Consider the following 21,042-nt stretch of genomic DNA (forward strand, 5'->3'; position numbering starts at 1 on the left):
AGGCAATAGGCACACACACTGGGTTAGGCAAAATCACGTACTGAAATTCCAGTAAAACCCTATTTGGAAAGAGCCGCTCTCTTGACATAGTCAGTCACCTTCTCTGTTATCCAAATTTACGGCAATTTACGCGGCTACTACGCACGCATAAATGTGGAAAATGGAGTGAAAATAATGGAGAAAATTAATGAACATCTATTCAGGTGAAAATGCTGTGGCATCAGCTTCTTTGGTTTACATTTGGTACTCTTCAGTATCCCCTACGATGAGGTAATTTTGCATTACATAAGCTTAAAATTTCATCCACCTAACATCATGTTAAAATTAGCCTCTATACTATAAAAATCATATTGACCTAGTAATAGCCTACCATAGGTAGCCAAATAAATAAATAAATAATATACCATAGCACGTTAAAGTCACTAAACTAACTATTGGACACCAGACACAAGGCTGTATAGGAATATTGTAAGAATATTAGCCTATAATGATTTTTATTTGCGAGGCTACCAATACAAACCGGTTTAAGAATAACATTTCTACTGCCAAATACTCTACTAAACTCCTACTAAACTCCTCTTAAATTAATTTCATTGCTCATTGCTGTCTACATTTGTTATAGCAACTTGTATGCTGCCCTCTTGAGTTCACTTTGGCAAAAGATCACTGCAATATAGGCTAATATTATAATCCTATAGGGATTTACAGTGTGTCTGTGGCACTCAACAGTTAGTTTATAGTGACCTTAATGTTCTTCATGTCATTTATCTGATATGGTATAGTCTTTTAATATTTCTATAGGAAGCAATAGCTTTGCTGTGATATTTGTATAGTAACCTACTAAAATGTATTATAGGATTACTGAAGTTGTGTTTCCAAAGGGCAAGACAAGACCCTTTGTTGCATTATAATTCCCACTCAAGAATGACAAGGCCATGGTCTTCAAAATGTTAGGCCTCATCCTCTAAATATTTTGCATATTTACTTTACTGGACTTTGACAGTGAACAATTGGATGAATCCTGTCTGGAATTTACTCAAGGCATTTAGACACCACAAACATATAATTAGTATGTGGTTCAGTGCCTGCTTTATAGGTGCATCAGCTTCACTCAACACTCAGTTCTCCAGATATACTGGCAACTTGTTATATTTTCACACCCAGGTTTTATGATGAGAATAAGGTGTGACCATAGCCTGAGGTTTTGGCTTATGTTCCTCTGTTGGCAAACTGCAGAACCTAGAAGTCATGGAAACACACTAAGCAGGATAATACCATTTGAATTGTGTAGATTGTAAAAAGAAGAAAAGGGAAAAAGCAGAAAGAACATTTAAAACATCTTAAAATAAACCTTATTCTTTTACACAGAAAAATGAGATAGATACTGTAGATAGATATCTACAGTATCTATCTCATTTTTCCGTGCTTCATAAATTAGATAGATAGATAGATAGATAGATAGATAGATAGATAGATAGATAGATAGATTGTTGTACTTTATAGAAGGTGACATCACCTGACCAGCCAATAGCAGATGGCCAGTGCAGCACCCTACTTTTCGCAATTAGGTGTCAAACTTCACCACAGATTTGGGTAGGGTTTAGTTACTCTTTAATACACTACATGATACAATTTCTGTTTATGTTTTTTAAGCAATTTATTTAGGTATTTTTGGGCAAAACAACTTTCCATAGTTTCCGTCACCAGTAAGGATGTAAATCAATTTACTTTTGTGTTATTACTCAATCATTTTCCTGCGATGGCAATCACTCTTTCTCCTCCGTGGTTCTGGTTTGGGCACTGGTTTAGGTGAGGTGTGTGGAATAAAGGCTGGATTTGACTCAGGCACTGGTTCAGGTTTAGTGTGTGGTTTGATTATCGGTTCTGGTTCAGATATCGGTGACTCAGGTTCACGTGCTCGTTCTGGATTAGGGTGGGGCTCATGTGATGTTTCAGTTGTGGTATGTGGCTCAAGTGTTGGTTCTGATGGTTGCACAGGTGCCTCCGGAGCTTGGTCGGAGTCAGGCTCGAGGCCGTTGTCTGGCTCAGCCGGTGCTTGGTTGGAGTCTGGCTCGGGGCCGTTGTCTGGCTCAGCCGGTGCCTCCATGACTTGGTCGGAATCTGGCTCGGGGCCGTTGTCTGGCTCAGCCGGTGCTTGGTCAGAGTCTGGCTCGGGGCCATTGTCTGGCTCAGCCGGTGCGTCTGGAGATTGGTCGGAGTCAGGCTCTGGGCCGTTGTCTGGCTCAGCCGGTGCCTCCGGGGCTTGGTCAGAATCTGGCTCGGGGCCGTTGTCTGGCTCAGCCGGTGCCTCCGGGACTTGGTCGGAATCTGGCTCGGGGCCGTTGTCTGGCTCAGCCGGTGCTTGGTCGGAGTCTGGCTCGGGGCCGTTGTCTGGCTCAGCGGGTGCCTCCGGGGATTGGTCGGAGTCTGGCTCGGGGCCGTTGTCTGGCTCAGCCGGTGCTTGGTCGGAGTCTGGCTCGGGGCCGTTGTCTGGCTCAGCCGGTGCCTCCGGGACTTGGTCGGAATCTGGCTCGGGGCCGTTGTCTGGCTCAGCCGGTGCTTGGTCAGAGTCTGGCTCGGGGCCATTGTCTGGCTCAGCCGGTGCGTCTGGAGATTGGTCGGAGTCAGGCTCTGGACCGTTGTCTGGCTCAGCCGGTGCCTCCGGGGCTTGGTCAGAATCTGGCTCGGGGCCGTTGTCTGGCTCAGCCGGTGCCTCCGGGACTTGGTCGGAATCTGGCTCGGGGCCGTTGTCTGGCTCAGCCGGTGCTTGGTCGGAGTCTGGCTCGGGGCCGTTGTCTGGCTCAGCCGGTGCCTCCGGGGATTGGTCGGAGTCTGGCTCGGGGCCGTTGTCTGGCTCAGCCGGTGCCTCCGGGGATTGGTCGGAATCTGTCTCGGGTCCGTTGTCTGGCTCAGCCGGTGCTTGGTCTGAGTCTGGCTCGGGGCCGTTGTCTGGCTCAGCCGGTGCTTGGTCGGAGTCTGGCTCGGGGCCGTTGTCTGGCTCAGATGGTGCCTCCGGGGCTTGGTCGGAATCTGGCTCGGGGCCGTTGTCTGGCTCAGCCGGTGCCTCCGGGGATTGGTCGGAATCTGGCTCGGGTCCGTTGTCTGGCTCAGCCGGTGCTTGGTCAGAGTCAGGCTCGGGGCCGTTGTCTGGCTCAGCCGGTGCTTGGTCAGAGTCTGGCTCGGGGCCATTGTCTGGCTCAGCCGGTGCGTCTGGAGATTGGTCGGAGTCAGGCTCTGGGCCGTTGTCTGGCTCAGCCGGTGCCTCCGGGGCTTGGTCAGAATCTGGCTCGGGGCCGTTGTCTGGCTCAGCCGGTGCCTCCGGGACTTGGTCGGAATCTGGCTCGGGGCCGTTGTCTGGCTCAGCCGGTGCTTGGTCGGAGTCTGGCTCTGGGCCGTTGTCTGGCTCAGCGGGTGCCTCCGGGGATTGGTCGGAGTCTGGCTCGGGGCCGTTGTCTGGCTCAGCCGGTGCTTGGTCGGAGTCTGGCTCGGGGCCGTTGTCTGGCTCAGCCGGTGCCTCCGGGACTTGGTCGGAATCTGGCTCGGGGCCGTTGTCTGGCTCAGCCGGTGCTTGGTCAGAGTCTGGCTCGGGGCCATTGTCTGGCTCAGCCGGTGCGTCTGGAGATTGGTCGGAGTCAGGCTCTGGACCGTTGTCTGGCTCAGCCGGTGCCTCCGGGGCTTGGTCAGAATCTGGCTCGGGGCCGTTGTCTGGCTCAGCCGGTGCCTCCGGGACTTGGTCGGAATCTGGCTCGGGGCCGTTGTCTGGCTCAGCCGGTGCTTGGTCGGAGTCTGGCTCGGGGCCGTTGTCTGGCTCAGCCGGTGCCTCCGGGGATTGGTCGGAGTCTGGCTCGGGGCCGTTGTCTGGCTCAGCCGGTGCCTCCGGGGATTGGTCGGAATCTGGCTCGGGTCCGTTGTCTGGCTCAGCCGGTGCTTGGTCAGAGTCAGGCTCGGGGCCGTTGTCTGGCTCACCCGGTGCTTGGTCAGAGTCTGGCTCAGGGCCATTGTCTGGCTCAGCCGGTGCGTCTGGAGATTGGTCGGAGTCAGGCTCTGGGCCGTTGTCTGGCTCAGCCGGTGCCTCCGGGGCTTGGTCAGAATCTGGCTCGGGGCCGTTGTCTGGCTCAGCCGGTGCCTCCGAGACTTGGTCGGAATCTGGCTCGGGGCCGTTGTCTGGCTCAGCCGGTGCTTGGTCGGAGTCTGGCTCGGGGCCGTTGTCTGGCTCAGCGGGTGCCTCCGGGGATTGGTCGGAGTCTGGCTCTTGGCCGTTGTCTTGCTCAGCCGGTGCTTGGTCGGAGTCTGGCTCGGGGCCGTTGTCTAGCTCAGCGGGTGCCTCCGGGGATTGGTCGGAGTCTGGCTCGGGGCCGTTGTCTGGCTCAGCCGGTGCTTGGTCGGAGTCTGGCTCGGGGCCATTGTCTGGCTCAGCCGGTGCCTCCGGGGATTGGTCGGAATCTGGCTCGGGTCCGTTGTCTGGCTCAGCCGGTGCTTGGTCAGAGTCTGGCTCGGGGCCGTTGTCTGGCTCAGCCGGTGCCTCCGGGGATTGGTCGGAATCTGGCTCGGGTCCGTTGTCTGGCTCAGCCGGTGCTTGGTCAGAGTCTGGCTCGGGGCCGTTGTCTGGCTCGGCCGGTGCTTGGTCGGAGTCTGGCTCGGGGCCGTTGTCTGGCTCATCCGGTGCCTCCGGGGCTTGGTCGGAATCTGGCTCGGAGCCGTTGTCTGGCTCAGCCGGTGCTTGGTCAGAGTCTGGCTCGGGGCCATTGTCTGGCTCAGCCGGTATGTCTGGAGCTTGGTCGGAGTCAGGCTCGGGGCCGTTGTCTGGCTCAGCCGGTGCTTGGTCGGAGTCTGGCTCGGGGCCGTTGTCTGGCTCAGCCGGTGCTTGGTCGGAGTCTGGCTCGGGGCCGTTGTCTGGCTCAACTGGTGCTTGATCGGAGTCTGGCTCGGGGCCGTTGTCTGGCTCAACAGGTGTTTGGTCGGAGTCTGGCTCGGGGCCGTTGTCTGGCTCAGCCGGTGCCTCTGGAGCTTGGTCGGAGTCTGGCTCTGGGCCGTTGTCTGGCTCAGCCGGTGCCTCCGGGGCTTGGTCGGAGTCTGGCTCGGGGCCGTTGTCTGGCTCAGATGGGGCCTCCGGGACTTGATCGGAATCTGGCTCGGGGCCGTTGTCTGGCTCATCCGGTGCCTCCAGGGCTTGGTCAGAATCTAGCTCGGGGCCATTGTCTGGCTCAGCCGGTGCCTCCGGGGCTTGGTCGGAATCTGGCTCAGGGCCGTTGTCTAGCTCAGCCGGTGCTTGGTCAGAGTCTGGCTCGGGGCCGTTGTCTGGCTCAGCCGGTGCCTCCGGGGCTTGGTCGGAATCTGGCTCGGAGCCGTTGTCTGGCTCAGCCGGTGCTTGGTCAGAGTCTGGCTCGGGGCCATTGTCTGGCTCAGCCGGTGCGTCTGGAGCTTGGTCGGAGTCAGGCTCGGGGCCATTGTCTGGCTCAGCCGGTGCTTGGTCGGAGTCTGGCTCGGGGCCGTTGTCTGGCTCAGCCGGTGCTTCGTCGGAGTCTGGCTCGGGGCTGTTGTCTGGCTCAACTGGTGCTTGGTCGGAGTCTGGCTCGGGGCCGTTGTCTGGCTCAACAGGTGCTTGGTCGGAGTCTGGCTCGGGACCGTTGTCTGGCTCAGCCGGTGCCTCCGGGGCTTGGTCGGAGTCTGGCTCTTGGCCGTTGTCTGGCTCAGCCGGTGCCTCCGGGGCTTGGTCGGAGTCTGGCTCGGGGCCGTTGTCTGGCTCAGCCGGTGCTTGGTCAGAATCTGGCTCGGGGCCATTGTCTGGTTCAGCCGGTTCTTGGTCGGAGTCTGGCTCGGGGCCGTTGTCTGGCTCAGCTGGTGCTTGGTCGGAATCTGGCTCGGGACCGCTGTCTGGCTCAGCCGGTGCCTCCGGGGCTTGGTCGGAGTCTGGTTCGGGGCCGTTGTCTGGCTCAAACGGTGCTTCCGGGGCTTGGTCAGAGTCTGGCTCGGGGCCGTTGTCTGGCTCAGCCGGTGATTGGTCAGAGTCTGGCTCGGGGCCATTGTCTGGCTCAGCCGGTGTGTCTGGAGCTTGGTCGGAGTCTGGCTCAGGGCCGTTGTCTGGCTCAACCAGTGCTTGGTCCGAGTCTGGCTCAGGGCTGTTGTCTGGCTCAGCTGGTGCCTCTGGGGCTTGGTCGGAGTCTGGCTCTGGGCCGTTGTCTGGCTCAGCCGGTGCTTGGTCGGAGTCTGGCTCAGGGCCACTGTCTGGCTCAGCCGGTGCTTGGTCGGAGTCTGACTCGGGGCCGTTGTCTGGCTCAGCCGGTGCCTCCGGAGCTTGGTCGGAATCTGGCTCGGGGCCGTTGTCTGGCTCAGTCGGTGCCTCCGGGGCTTGGTCGGAATCTGGCTCGGGGCCGTTGTCTTGCTCAGCCGGTGCCTCCGGGGCTTGGTCGGAGTCTGTCTCTGGGCCGTTGTCTGGCTCAGCCGGTGCCTCCGGGGCTTGGTCGGAGTCCGGCTCGGGGCCGTTGTCTAGCTCAGCCGGTGCCTCCGGTGCTTGGTCGGAGTCCAGCTCGGGGCCATTGTCTGGCTCAGCCGGGGCCTCCGGGGCTTGGTCGGAATCTGGCTCGGAGCCACTGTCTGGCTCAGCCGGTGCTTGGTCGGAGTCTGGCTCGGGGCCGTTGTCTGGCTCAGCCGGTGCCTCCGGGGCTTGGTCGGAGTCTGGCTCTTGGCCGTTGTCTGGCTCAGCCGGTGCTTTGTCAGAGTCTGTCTCGGGGCCGTTGTCTGGCTCAGCCAGTGCCTCGGGGGCCTGGTCAGAATCTGGCTCGGGGCCGTTGTCTGGCTCAGCCGGTGCTTGGTCGGAGTCTGGCTCGGGGCCGTTGTCTGGCTCAGCCGGTGCCTCCGGTGCTTGGTCGGAGTCCGGCTCGGGGCCATTGTCTGGCTCAGCCGGGGCCTCCGGGGCTTGGTCGGAATCTGGCTCGGAGCCACTGTCTGGCTCAGCCAGTGCTTGGTCGGAGTCTGGCTCGGGGACGTTGTCTGGCTCAGCCGGTGCCTCCGGGGCTTGGTCGGAGTCTGGCTCTTGGCCGTTGTCTGGCTCAGCCGGTGCTTTGTCAGAGTCTGTCTCGGGGCCGTTGTCTGGTTCAGCCAGTGCCTCGGGGGCCTGGTCAGAATCTGGCTCGGGGCCGTTGTCTGGCTCAGCCGGTGCTTGGTCGGAGTCTGGCTCGGGGCCGTTGTCTGGCTCAGCCGGTGCCTCCGGGGCTTGGTCGGAATCTGGCTCGGGGCCGTTGTCTGGCTCAGCCGGTGCCTCCGGGGCTTCGTCGGAATCTGGCTCGGGGCCGTTGTCTGGCTCAGCCTGTGCTTGGTCGGAGTCTGACTCGGGGCCGTTGTCTGGCTCATCTGGTGCCTCCGGAGCTTGGTCGGAGTCTGGCTCGGGGCCGTTGTCTGGCTCAGCCGGTGCCTCCGGAGCTTGGTCGGAGTCTGGCTCGGGGGCGTTGTCTGGCTCAGCCGGGGCCTCCGGGGCTTGGTCGGAATCTGGCTCGGGGCCACTGTCTGGCTCAGCCGGTGCTTGGTCGGAGTCTGGCTCGGGGCTGTTGTCTGGCTCAACCGGTGCTTGGTCGGAGTCTGGCTCGGGGCCGTTGTCTGGCTCAACCGGTGCTTGGTCCGAGTCTGGCTCAGGGCTGTTGTCTGGCTCAGCTGGTGCCTCTGGGGCTTGGTCGGAGTCAGGCTCTGGGCCGTTGTCTGGCTCAGCCGGTGCTTGGTCGGAGTCTGGCTCGGGGCTGTTGTCTGGCTCAGCCGGTGCCTCTGGGGCTTGGTCGGAGTCTGGCTCTGAGCCGTTGTCTGGCTCAGCCGGGGCCTCCGGGGCTTGGTCGGAGTCTGGCTCTGGGCCGTTGTCTGGCTCAGCCGGTGCTTGGTCGGAGTCTGTCTCGGGGCTGTATTCTGGCTCAGCCGGTGCCTCCGGAGCTTGGTCATAGTCTGGCTCGGGGCCATTGTCTGGCTCAGCCGGTGCCTCGGGGGCCTGGTCAGAATCTGGCTCGGGGCCGTTGTCTGGCTCAGCCGGTGCTTGGTCGGAGTCTGGCTCAGGGCCGTTGTCTGGCTCAGCCGGTGCTTGGTCGGAGTCTGGCTCGGGGCCGTTGTCTGGCTCAGCCGGTGCTTGGTCAGAGTCTGGCTCGGGGCCATTGTCTGGCTCAGCCGGTGTGTCTGGAGCTTGGTCGGAGTCTGGCTCAGGGCCGTTGTCTGGCTCAACCGGTGCTTGGTCCGAGTCTGGCTCAGGGCTGTTGTCTGGCTCAGCTGGTGCCTCTGGGGCTTGGTCGGAGTCTGGCTCTGGGCCGTTGTCTGGCTCAGCCGGTGCTTGGTCGGAGTCTGGCTCAGGGCCACTGTCTGGCTCAGCCGGTGCTTGGTCGGAGTCTGACTCGGGGCCGTTGTCTGGCTCAGCCGGTGCCTCCGGAGCTTGGTCGGAGTCTGGCTCGGGGCCGTTGTCTGGCTCAGTCGGTGCCTCCGGGGCTTGGTCGGAATCTGACTCGGGGCCGTTGTCTTGCTCAGCCGGTGCCTCCGGGGCTTGGTCGGAGTCTGTCTCTGGGCCGTTGTCTGGCTCAGCCGGTGCCTCCGGGGCTTGGTCGGAGTCCGGCTCGGGGCCGTTGTCTGGCTCAGCCGGTGCCTCCGGTGCTTGGTCGGAGTCCGGCTCGGGGCCATTGTCTGGCTCAGCCGGGGCCTCCGGGGCTTGGTCGGAATCTGGCTCGGAGCCACTGTCTGGCTCAGCCAGTGCTTGGTCGGAGTCTGGCTCGGGGCCGTTGTCTGGCTCAGCCGGTGCCTCAGGGGCTTGGTCGGAGTCTGGCTCTTGGCCGTTGTCTGGCTCAGCCGGTGCTTGGTCAGAGTCTGTCTCGGGGCCGTTGTCTGGCTCAGCCAGTGCCTCGGGGGCCTGGTCAGAATCTGGCTCGGGGCCGTTGTCTGGCTCAGCCGGTGCTTGGTCGGAGTCTGGCTCGGGGCCGTTGTCTGGCTCAGCCGGTGCCTCCGGGGCTTGGTCGGAATCTGGCTCGGGGCCGTTGTCTGGCTCAGCCGGTGCCTCCGGGGATTGGTCGGAATCTGGCTCGGGGCCGTTGTCTGGCTCAGCCTGTGCTTGGTCGGAGTCTGAATCGGGGCCGTTGTCTGGCTTAGCCGGTGCCTCCGGGGCTTCGTCGGAATCTGGCTCTGGGCCGTTGTCTGGCTCAGCCGGTGCTTGGTCGGAGTCAGACTCGGGGCCGTTGTCTGGCTCATCTGGTGCCTCCGGAGCTTGGTCGGAGTCTGGCTCGGGGCCGTTGTCTGGCTCAGCCGGTGCCTCCGGAGCTTGGTCGGAGTCTGGCTCGGGGCCGTTGTCTGGCTCAGCAGGTGCTTGGTCGGAGTCTGGCTCGGGGGCGTTTTCCGGCTCAGCCGGTGCTTCCGGAACTTGGTCGGAGTCTGGCTCGGGGCCGTTGTCCGGCTCAGCCGGTGCCTCCGGAGCTTGGTCGGAGTCTTGCTCGGGGCCGTTGTCTGGCTCAGCAGGTGCTTGGTCCGAGTCTGGCTCGGGGCCGTTGTCCGGCTCAGCCGGTGCCTCCGGGGCTTGGTCGGAGTCTGGCTCTGGGCCGTTGTCCGGCTCAGCCGGTGCCTCCGGGGCTTGGTCGGAGTCTGGCTCGGGGGCGTTGTCTGGCTCATCAGGTGCTTGGTTGGAGTCTGGCTCGGGGGCGTTTTCCGGCTCAGCCGGTGCCTCTGGGGCTTGGTTGGAGTCTGGCTCGGGGCCGTTGTCTGGCTCAGCTGGTGCCTCCGGGGCTTGGTCGGATTCTGGCTCGGGGCCGTTTTCTGGCTCAGCCGGTGCTGAATCAGGCTTAATGTGTGGCTCAAGTGTCATTTGAGGCTCCTTTCCATCATGTACATCTCCTTTTCCTGCATCATTACCACAAAGGCATGGCTTGATTTGAATGATGTTCTTAATAAGATCAGGACTGGGGAAGTTCATAGTTAATACACCTAAGCAACCTGGGTTTACAGAACTTTTCTTATGTTCCACCACAAGGTCACTGAGCTGCTTGTTAACTCCTCGAGCCACCTTTTTAGGGCTCTTTAAAAGTGATGTCGCTGTAGTGTCAGTCAGTACAATATGATGGGCACAATTTTTCTTAGCCACCTTAAGATGTTTCTTGACTTTCTTCATCTTGTTTTCAATGTCCTTAAACTTGTTATCATCAGGGAAAAATGTATCATGGTAAATGGTTCCAGTATTGAAAGTTTCACTCTGAACAAATACAATCTTCCCCCTTGCCTGTTGCATGTTTGGGACTGAAAGCTCAGTCCACACTCTACCCTGGAAGTTTTTAATCAATTTCAGTATCAGTTTTGCAACTGTTTTCTTGTAAAATCCATGTAGTGTCACTCTCAGAAGCACAGTCTCACTAACATGGACTTGTAAGAAGTCCAAAATGATCTTAAGGACTTCATCAAATTGCGTGTGTTGCCAAAACACAAAACTGTTATCCCGGATATCAACACTTTGTTGGAAAATAAACCAGTTTCCAGCATGCACATCAAAATATCGCAGCCCCACTTTTAGTTGCTTGTCCAAGGTCCAAGCTTGACATCGTACAAGTGGTCCTCCATACAATGTTAAGCTTTCGTGTGTTCCAGGAATGGAAATAGCTGAGATACGAGTGTCATCAGGTATAGATTCCATCCAGTTCAGGTTATAAAAGCTTTCATCTAGGGCTGGGTCATCATTAAAACCAATCCCTGAACCTGAACAGGAGATTGCAATAACTCTGCAGGGGAAAAGGATAGACGTCATATTTGCTTGTTTGTTCAACTTTTCTTTAGACTGGCAAGCCAATTTACCACATCCTTAATTATTGGTGTAAATTGTGAAATTACATTGTAAAAAATCAAATAAGTTCTTTAAACAAACAAGAAAAATTCTGGAAAACTGTCTAAATGTGTATACATTTTTTTGCTGAAAATGTCAACAAACCACACCAAGGAATGCAATAGTGCACATTCCTATATGCAGAATAGGAAAATGTGGTGAGAAAAAAAACAGCAAAAAGATCACTACAAATCCAGTATGAATCATTGGTTTAACTTACATAAAGAGAAGGCAGAGGTACTGATGGATCCCCATAATTGGTTTGTAGGCTTTGTGGTCCAATGAAATCAGATTGGCGCATCTCCTTTTCCCAGATGTGTTGGTGCTCTCTGTTTATCTCATTGTCTCACTTGTAACATTTTTCACTCGCCCTGAGAAACTTTAACTGTGAACCTGTAAGCTGCGCAGTCAGTGACAATTGGACAATTGTCTACCTTGAAATGCCCTGCTGTGTAACATCACCAATGTGCATGAAGATAGACATTCATTTGCATCTTTTCTACCCTCTAATCTTTCATTCAGAGAGAGAGAGAGAGAGAGAGAGTAATGTGGACATAGTAAAAGTACCTACTCCATAAATGACTGCACGATGACTGCAAAATATATTTAGACATTTATCCTGCTGTTTGTGGTTCAATGGGTCAAGCATGTTACTAACTTTGGGTTAAGGGTTCAGGTTTTACTCCTGATTAAAAATGTATGCGCTTGTGGTAATGTACAATGTTTTGGATAATATTATGTAGGTGATATGTAGGCCTGATTGCATGGCAAAACAAAATGTTGAACTACAGTTGAGTCTTGGTCATATAGGCAAACATTAAGGCCATTGACTGAAGTGAAGTTTTTCTTTGGTCTAGCAAGATAGTAAATCTGGTATGGCAGATTATTGGCAATGTGGTTTGATTGATCAGAATTGTTGGACCACAATGAAACAAAAAGACTTATCTATTATTATGAAATTAGCAAATTGAATTGTTTCTAAAAGTTTAGTTATGAAGATGTTGCGGCAAAATGTTGCTTTTTCCTTGGTAATAAACCACATGATAAAATTTCAGTTTTTTATGTTTATTTTTACAATTTATTTAAGTAATTTTGGGCAAAACAACTTTCCATAGTTTCCCTCACTAGTAAATAAATAAAACAATTTACTTTTGTTATTACTTAAACATTTTCTTGTGATGGCAATCACTCTCTCTGCTCCATGGTTCTGGCTTGGGTACTGGTTTAGGCAAGGTTTGTGGATTAAGGGCTGGATTTGACTCAGGCACTGGTGCAGGTATGTAATGTGGCTCAAGGTTCGGTTTTGGCTCTGATGCTGGTTCAGATGTATCATGTGGTCTAGGTGTGGTATGTGGCTCAAGTGTTGGTTCCGGCTGTTGCTCTGACACTGGTGTCTTGGGCACTGGTGCAGGTGTGGTATGTGGCTCAAGTGTTGGTTCCGGCTGTTGCTCTGACACTGGTGTCTCGGGCACTGGTGCAGGTGTGGTATGTGGCTCAAGTGTTGGTTCCGGCTGTTGCTCTGACACTGGTGTCTCGGGCGCTGGTCCAGGTGTGGTATGTGGCTCAAGTGTTGGTTCCGGCTGTTGCTCTGACACTGGTGTCTCGGGCACTGGTGCAGGTGTGGTATGTGGCTCAGGGTTCAGTTTTGGCTCTGATGCTGGTTCAGATGTATCATGTGGTCTAGGTGTGGTATGTGGCTCAAGTGTTGGTTCCGGCTGTTGCTCTGACACTGGTGTCTCGGGCGCTGGTCCAGGTGTGGTATGTGGCTCAAGTGTTGGTTCCGGCTGTTGCTCTGACACTGGTGACTCGGATTCAGGTGTTGTTTTAGTGTGAGGTTCAAGTGTTGCTTCTGGCTCTTGCGTGGAGGTTGTGGTGTGTGGCTCTAGTGTTGACTGTGATTGAAATGTAGGTTCATGAGGAGTTTGTGGCTCAACTGTCACTTCTAATCCTTCCTTGAATGTTGGCATGGATGTTACTTCAGGTTCGGGTGTCAGTGCTGCCTCAGATGCTGGTTCAGGCTTAGTGTGTGGCTCAGGTGTCATTTGAGGTTCCATTCCATCATGTACATCTCCTTTTCCTGCATCATTACCACAAAGGCATGGCTTGATTTGAATGATGTTCTTAATAAGATCAGGACTGGGGAAGTTCATAGTTAATACACCTAAGCAACCTGGGTTTACAGAACTTTTCTTATGTTCCACCACAAGGTCACTGAGCTGCTTGTTAACTCCTCGAGCCACCTTTTTAGGGCCGTTTAAAAGTGATGTCGCTGTAGTGTCAGTCAGTACAATATGATGGCCACAATTCTTTTCAGCCACCTTAAGATGGTTCTTGACTTTCTTCATCTTGTTTTCAATGTCCTTAAACTTGCTATCATCAGGGAAAAATGTATCATGGTTAAGGACTCCAGTATTGAAAGTTTCACTCTGAACAAATACAATCTTCCCCCTTGCCTGTTGCATGTTTGGGACTGAAAGCTCAGTCCACACTCTATCTTTGAGGTTTTTAATCAATTTCAGTATCAGTTTTGCAACTGCTTTCTGGTACAGTCCATGCAGTGTCACTCTCAGAAGCACAGTCTCACTACCATGGACTTGTAAGAAGTCCAAAATGATCTTAAGGACTTCATCAAATTGCGTATGTTGCCAAATCACTAAACTGCTATCCCGGATATCAACACTTTGTTGGAAAATAAACCAGTTCCCAGCATGCACATCAAAATATCGCAGCCCCACTTTTAGTTGCTTGTCCAAGGTCCAAGCTTGACATGGTACAAGTCCATACAGTGTTAAGCTTTCATGTGTTCCAGGAATGGAAATAGCTGAGATACGAGTGTCATCAGGTATGGACTCCATCCAGTTCAGGTTATAAAAGCTTTCATCTAGGGCTGGATCATCATTAAAACCAATCCCTGAACCTGAACAGGAGATTGCAATAACTCTGCAGGGGAAAAGGATAGACGTCATATTTGCTTGTTTGTTCAACTTTTCTTTAGACTGGCAAGCCAATTTACCACATCCTTAATTATTGGTGTAAATTGTGAAATTGCATTGAAAAAAGGTAAATACGTTCTTTAAACAAACAAGAAAAAATCAGGAAAACTGTCTAAATGTCCATACAATTTTTTGCTGAAAATGTCAACAAATCACACTGAGGAAAGCAATAGAGCACAGTGCAGAATAGGGATATGTAGTGAGAAAAAAACAGCAAAAAGATCACTACAAATCCAGTATGAATCATTGGTTTAACTTACAAAGAGAGAAGGCAGAGGTACTGATAGATCCCCATAATTGGTTTGTTGGCTAATCTGTGGTCCAGTGAAATCAGGATTGGTCCATCTCCTTTTCCCGGATGTGTTGGTGTTTTTGTTTATCTCATTGTCTCACTCGCCTTGAGAAACTTTAACTGTGAACCTGTAAGCTGAGCAGTCAGTGACAATTGGACAATTGTCTCCCTTGAACTGCCCTGCAGTGTAACATCACCAATGTGCATGAAGATAGACATTCATTTGCATCTTTTCTACCCTCTAATCTTTCATTCAGAGAGAGGGAGAGAGAGAGAGTAATGTGGACATAGTAAAAGTGGTGAAGATATCATATTGTAAACATTGAGATAGTGAGTAAAATGTGCCCTCAGGGACAATCATGGAAATAGTAGTCAATTCAGCAGGCTATTATTTTTATATATTGTAGCATTCATCCATTACCTGAATCAAACTATTACAATATATGAGTTTCAAGGTAAGTTCAAGACAGTTTCAGCTAATGACTCACTGATACTGCAGCAAATTTCAGTTGAGTTAATGTTTAATAGTTGTAAATACATTGTGTTTCTTAGGCCTACATCTACTCTGCCACAAGTGTACAGCTTATGTTTACATCATGTAGTGAATTGTTGTAAACTAAATAAAGCGCTGCCATTGTGATATAGGTTTTGTTTTGGCTCATTCTTTTTTTTCACACATTGAACATTTCTCAGTGAGATATACATAGCCATTCACCTTCTAGTTGGTTGTGCTGTGCTGCAACGTCATACTTTTCTCAGCCAATAAGCTTGTATCTGGTCACTGCTGATCCCCTTCCTGACCACCTGTTACATCTTAGTAAGAAGGGATATCTGCAGAAGCATGATCAGATGAGAAGAATTAACATGGACAATTTTGTTACCAATGATACTGATGATGGTGATTCACAACAGGAACAATCAGCCTTTGAAATGACAAGAGCATTTTCTCATCTGCAAGGGGCTAAACTGCTTGCAGCAGCTACTTCTGTGCCAGTTTTTATCCTTTTTGATAGCAGTTAATCCCTTCTTCGCTTTGCAAGATGTCTATGAGAACTCTCCCCCTGGTTTTCATTAATCTCGGTGGAGAGATGCTTTACATACTGGACCAACGCCTTCGAGCTCACAATACATCAGAGGACAATTCAGAGAAAGGTAGAGAGATAGCTAGAGAGTAGACAAACTTGGTAGTTACAGCAGGCAGCTACAGTAGCTCCACGTTATCCCTCCCCCTCACTAGCTGTAGCTGTCAGCTGTCAGATTATAAACCGAACAAGGCCGTAAAGCATTTCCCATACACACCACCCCAAAGACAATGACATCTAGAATATGGGCTACACTCTCATTAAAACGCTTTCTTTCTTTTCTTGGAAAACCTGACTCTGCTGCAGGTGTATGGTCAGAGAATGACAGAAAAAGAGGTATCCATGTGCCCGACTTTAGCATATTGTTGGCTCCAGTCAGCTCCTCTTCCCCTGTAGTGTCTACCAATAGCTGTAATTTCTGTAACCTGATGTAGGTCAAATGTGAGATGCAATAGTACAGTCTCTAGAATATAGCCTCATGAGGACAACAGGCTATAGAGATATGCATTCAACAACATCAACATGGTTCTATGGTAGACCTGAAATGTAGAATAGCCAATCTTATTCTGTGTTCTGCGGTTAAATAATGAGGCAGAACTAACCTTTTCTGTCCCTGTCCCTTTCCCATTCATAGTTATGAATGACATCGTTGGGACCATGTTTAGTAAAGCCTTTATGGATGAGCTCCTCAAGCCCCAGCAGCTGTATTCTCATAGGACAATGAAAACAGTGCTAACTCGGTTAGCACACACCTCCATCATGAGGCTCAACCCGGCCAGCATGGATAGGGTATGTATTATATTCTAAAGTCACACTGAAATGAAAAATGACTTTTTTTTCGCTTAAGCAAACTATCATATCATACACCTATTTAACAATTTATGCCAAAAGAAATGATAAAAAAAATTGTTTGATTGTACTTTTATATCAAAAGCTCTATTATTTTTACTTCCTGGAAAACAGAAAATCTTTAGTGATGACTAAATCGTGTATCAGTAAGCATAAATAAAAATTCCAACCAATAAAACCATTACAGATGAACAATCTCACCCCTCCCATCAAATAAAACTGCCTTTCTCTCTCCTGATATCCAATTCATTTACACTTTTGAATGGCCCTGCCTTGTCTTATGTCCCGGCCCAATATCCTGTTTCAACGGGAAATACTTCACATTGAGGAAGCAAGATGGTCTCAAAATGCTGTTTCATTGTGACTTTAAGATCCAGTTCTTGACCTAGAATAGTCTCCATAGATTTTGTGTCTGTTATTTGCCATGCCACATGTGTTTTTGTTTTTTCATTTCATTCTGTTGTACATTTTGTCATTAATTTCATGTCTTTTTTTCCCTCGTGTTTTTTTTCCATGTAGCTTTATGAGCTGATGATCATGGCTTTCAAATACCAAGTCTTCCTCTGTCCACGCCCGAAAGACTTGCTGCTCATTTCATACAATCACATAGACACCATCAGGGAGTTTGTGAAAGACACTCCTGTAGTTGTGAACCAAGTGGATGAGACACATAGGAAGATCATTGAGGTACATTATCATATTCCATTTCCTGTATGTTTATTGTTTACCACCGCTGAAATGTGACACTTCTGGATACAACTCTGATTTTACCCCAACATAGCAGGTGCATTGCCAAACAAGCCCGTCCATACTGGCTGAGTGACAGCTAACAGTGTTCAGATTTCATTAACCACATCCTGTATGACCTGTTCTCGCTCTCCTTCCTATAGGCATATGCATCTTTGTCTGAAGGTGAATTCCAGCTTCTCAGGCAAACGCTGTTCATATTTTTTCAAGACACACATGTTCGCGTGAGTCCTGTTCACTGTTGCTTGGCCGTCAATACGAGTGAGATTGAGAATGAAGATTAGATTTTTTTTTTTTTACTCAGTGCTTCTTTTGCTCTCTCTCATCTAGGTGTCCCTTTTCCTCAAGGATAAAGTCCAGAATCCCAATGGACGCTTCGCCCTCTCGACCTCAGGCCCAGTGCCCCATGGGATAGAAGTTCCAGGGCTGATTAGGTATTCAACTGATCTGGCATTAAACCTGTTCTCATAATCACCGATCTGCTGAACATTATCTATCTTTATATATCTTTTACATGGCGACTTGTAAAGCAACAAAGCTATCTGGCAATGTAATGCTTTCAGGTGATATTACATACCCTCTGGCAGGCAGCCATATTGGAGGTCCTCAGCCCGTTTTTGTGTTGCTTTTGACAGGGATCAATCCCCACTGATACATCTGAATTTCCCCCCACAATGAAATTGGGGGAGGGACTATGGATCGTCCATCCGTCCGTTCATCTGTCCATTTGTCTGTCTGTCTGTCACGCACAAAATCTCAGATGCCACTGATTGGCTTTTGACAAAACTTCAGGAAATTATGTAATTGCTCCAGTCTGCAATGTTTTTTTTTTTTTAAATAGCACTAACTGGCCTAAGGAGGAAGCTACAACATTTGTTTTTGTTGGATTTTGCCAAAACCTCAGGGGAATGATGCAATTACACCGATCAGCCCGGGGGGACACTACATCATTTGTTCGCTCATCCGTGTGTCACACAAATTATCTCAGACCTCACTGATCTGATTTTGACTAAACTTGAGGGAATGATGCATCTCACCGCTGCAGCATCGCAGCATTCACAATGACACTGACAGGCCTAAAGGGGAACTACGATTACAGCTCACAACAAGGTCTGTAGTAGGGAGTAAGGCTGAAGACAAGACAGTTTACTGAGTCACAGCCTTTTGGAAACAAATCCACCTTATCAGACTATTCACTTTTACTTAAAACATTACTGAGTTGACCCACACTCACACCACCACAGTCTTTTTCAGGTACCTCTCTTTTTCTAGCCGGTTGTTATACTACATTTAGCCATTATTTGCGCACAGCCAATTTTCCGATGGACCTCCATAATTACTAGGAGACTTGTGACGCAAACCACAAAGCCTCCGTTAACAAGCATGCATGTCACAAGCTGTAGTCAGTGTTTCCTGTATATATTTGGCCGTACAGCAAGTTTTGGATTCCCACTGACTCCTTGTAAGACGTGTCTCAACACTCCAGAGTGTCATCACCTACTTCCTTTCGCTGCAGGATGTTTGACAGCAGAGGGAGAGAAGTGCGGCGGTTTGAGTTCCCCTCAGGAGGCAGTTACTCAAGCCCCATCAGAGAGGGGTGTTTTGAACTGCATGGGCACAGAGTCACTAGACTGGGCACCAACATGTATGTACTGTGCTGCACCAACATCACCTCCACTATGGACGTTTAACACTTCACAAGCCTTAAGAGGCAGCCAGAATGTTTATTTCCTTGTGGCAGTCACTATGTGGATGAGCTGTTTTCCTGTGTTTTGTGTTTCATGGATTCAAAGGTACAGTGTGAGCCATCCAGAAGAGACACACACATCCAAGACTCCCTCCTTCAAGGTAATGCTCAGATTAAACCATGTATGAGCACTTCTCAATGATCTCACATTTCTTTTTAAGTGATGCATTGCATCAGGGTCGGGTCAATTCATGAATGAAATGAACTCATCAGTTCCAAGTCAACTGAGGAATTGGAACTGGAATTTGACAAAACCTGCAGGAAACAGAATTGGAATTTAATTGGAATTTCAGGAAGTTTAATTTAATTCAAAGAAATTCTCTGAAATTCAGTGGGGTTTTTTTCTTACCACAGATTACACGTAGTGTTATATATTATCAATACTGAATATCATCAAATGTTAAAGGGACATTTCAGGTGGTATTTGATGTATAACATGTAACATTATGAACAACATTATGATTGAATGTATTTGATTTGTTTAACTGTCATTTATTTGATTCATAATGTTTGATTTATAATGTTTAGCGAGTCAAGACACCCTCTCTCTTAGAAGTGGAATTTCATGGAATTTCATGGAACTCAATTCTGTTTCATAGCATTCCAATTCATTGATGTTCACATCTCAATTCCAACTCCAGGAACTGAATTGGAATTTACCGTGCATTCTCTCCCTGCATTACATACACTGCAGGTTTGAGGCCTTTAGCTCATGTATTACCTCCTTCTCTGTGATGCAGACAGACGACACTCCCAACCCGCTGGCCAAAGAGGAGCTGAACCTGCTGGCTCGTCTGATGGGCGGCATGAAGGTGGAGAACACAGCCAGCGCTGAAACTGGCTTTCGGATCAACCTGTTCTCTACAGACAAAGAGGAGGAGGAGGCGTGAGTTATTCTCCTTAATGTTTTCTTTAATTAGTAGGGAGCAAAGGGGAGAGTATACAGTATATACTGTACATGTCTGCCTGTATCGGTCTATTTCTACTGCATTTTATTTCCCTGACTGGTTGTTTGTGAATTTTATTGTTTTGGTACAAGTCTCCTTGCAATTCTTTATGATCTTGTTTTTTCCTCTGTCATTTTTCTCTTGGGGTGAGATGTTTTATAAGCCCTTTCTTTTTTTTCTTGCTCTGTTTTCAGTGATTTTCTCATTTGTACAAATAAATGAAACCTAAACCCTAAACGTAAGACATTCATTTTGTTTAACAGGGGAGCTTCAGGTGGATCTGAGGAGTTTGGAGTGATAAATATTCAAGCGATGCAGGTATGGCTTGGATGTAATAGACCAAACAGATTATAGTTATGCACCCAATATCTGATGTGTACATTGCTGAGAACCAAAAACAGAACCATGTGGATGTGTCACTCTACTCAACTTTAAACCTAATCAAGGACCTGCAGCAAGTTATAACGTCACAGTCATGGATGTAGTGGAGGGTAAACCCATCCAAACTCAACCCACAGGTATATTTGTGGAATAGTTTACCAACTTTATCAGGCTGATATAAATCTTAATGAAGTAAATTCATATTATATGTTATTGTAAGTAGTATCAATGTGATATAAGTTATGCGAGGATAGGGTCAAAGCATTAATTCATGCTTTTCTGAAAATGTAATTGATTTTTGTTTATATTAGTAGTTGTTTGCCTCATCACAAGCAGCCAAACAACCACTGGAGGCCACAGTTTATCCACCATTTTATTCCCCACTACATCACTGACCAGTTTGAACATTTGAATAGTTCACATTTTTTGGGTTTGTTTGGTTCCAGGATGTGCAGGCCAGCACCGAACTGGCTCGAATCGCAGGAGAGTTTGCAGATCAGGGAGAGCAGACAGAAGATCCCAGCAGCAACAAAGGAGACGACCTGCTGGCCATGATGGATGACCTCTGACCCTGCTGTTTATCTGCTCCATCTCTTCATTTTGTGATGAAAGTGATGACATTTTCAGTGGGACAGCCAGATACACTACTGCTTATAAAATGGTCAACCGCAACTGCACACAGCTTGGTTTACACTATATGTCCAAATTGGCTGATCCCCAAGTCTTATAACTCAGGTAAAATCACATGATCTGTCACTGTGAACTCATTTCTGTTTAATCTGTAAATATGCAGTTGTAAATATATTCAATACTACCTCTGGTAATTTAGATAAGATAGAGAGCAAGATAAATACCCAAGTGAAGAGTAATGTTGAACTGAGTCATACCTATGCACTGCACATTCATATGATGAAAATTTTACTCAAGACATTTGACCATATTTTGTATTTGTTTATTTAATATTTCAAATTACTGGCACTTGAAGAGGTATCAGATGAATGGATTACAAATACAAACTGTAAGATTTGCCATATTTGGTAATTTTAGCTGTATATGTTTTCATTACAGTAAAGTGATTATTCAAATATCTGTTTGTCTTCTGTTTTTCACCTACTAGTTGATCAGCAGTTCCCAGTAGGCTAGGGTTAAATTAGGGTTTCTTAGGACAAAATTCTATCAAATGGGGCT

General features: G+C 49.8%; 3 protein-coding genes across 4 annotated transcripts; 1 reads left to right on the forward strand and 2 right to left on the reverse strand.

The window, feature by feature from the left end:
- The first annotated feature begins 150 nt into the window (after positions 1–150).
- Positions 151–20,823, forward strand: oscp1a (organic solute carrier partner 1a). 2 transcript variants are annotated; one of them, XM_071525366.1, is made up of 11 exons: positions 15,142–15,253; positions 15,490–15,519; positions 15,818–15,972; positions 16,552–16,719; positions 16,923–17,003; positions 17,110–17,213; positions 18,296–18,424; positions 18,573–18,627; positions 19,267–19,412; positions 19,737–19,791; positions 20,301–20,823. In XM_071525366.1, the coding sequence occupies exons 1-11, from the start codon at positions 15,142–15,144 to the stop codon at positions 20,421–20,423; spliced, it is 1,158 nt and encodes a 385-aa protein (XP_071381467.1). In that variant the 3' UTR covers positions 20,424–20,823. The 2 variants fall into 2 exon arrangements, with proteins under 2 accessions (XP_071381468.1, XP_071381467.1); XM_071525367.1 differs by lacking the exons at positions 15,142–15,253; positions 15,490–15,519 and adding an exon at positions 151–270.
- LOC139649043 (uncharacterized) lies at positions 1,210–10,630 on the reverse strand. Its single transcript, XM_071525334.1, has 3 exons — positions 10,544–10,630; positions 1,997–10,021; positions 1,210–1,239 (listed from the first exon to the last, which is right to left on the reverse strand). The coding sequence occupies exons 1-3, from the start codon at positions 10,628–10,630 to the stop codon at positions 1,210–1,212; spliced, it is 8,142 nt and encodes a 2,713-aa protein (XP_071381435.1).
- On the reverse strand, positions 12,855–13,782 carry LOC139649066 (1-phosphatidylinositol phosphodiesterase). The gene is made up of 2 exons (XM_071525369.1): positions 12,997–13,782; positions 12,855–12,893 (listed from the first exon to the last, which is right to left on the reverse strand). Exons 1-2 carry the CDS (start codon positions 13,780–13,782, stop codon positions 12,855–12,857), a joined length of 825 nt encoding a protein of 274 aa, XP_071381470.1.
- Positions 20,824–21,042: the final 219 nt, after the last annotated feature.

Source organism: Centroberyx affinis, unplaced genomic scaffold, assembly GCF_046629955.1.
Source record: "Centroberyx affinis isolate AG114_WGS23_722 - 3 ecotype Tasmania unplaced genomic scaffold, CSIRO-AGI_Caff_v1 ptg001289l_1, whole genome shotgun sequence".
Taxonomy (NCBI): domain Eukaryota; kingdom Metazoa; phylum Chordata; class Actinopteri; order Beryciformes; family Berycidae; genus Centroberyx; species Centroberyx affinis.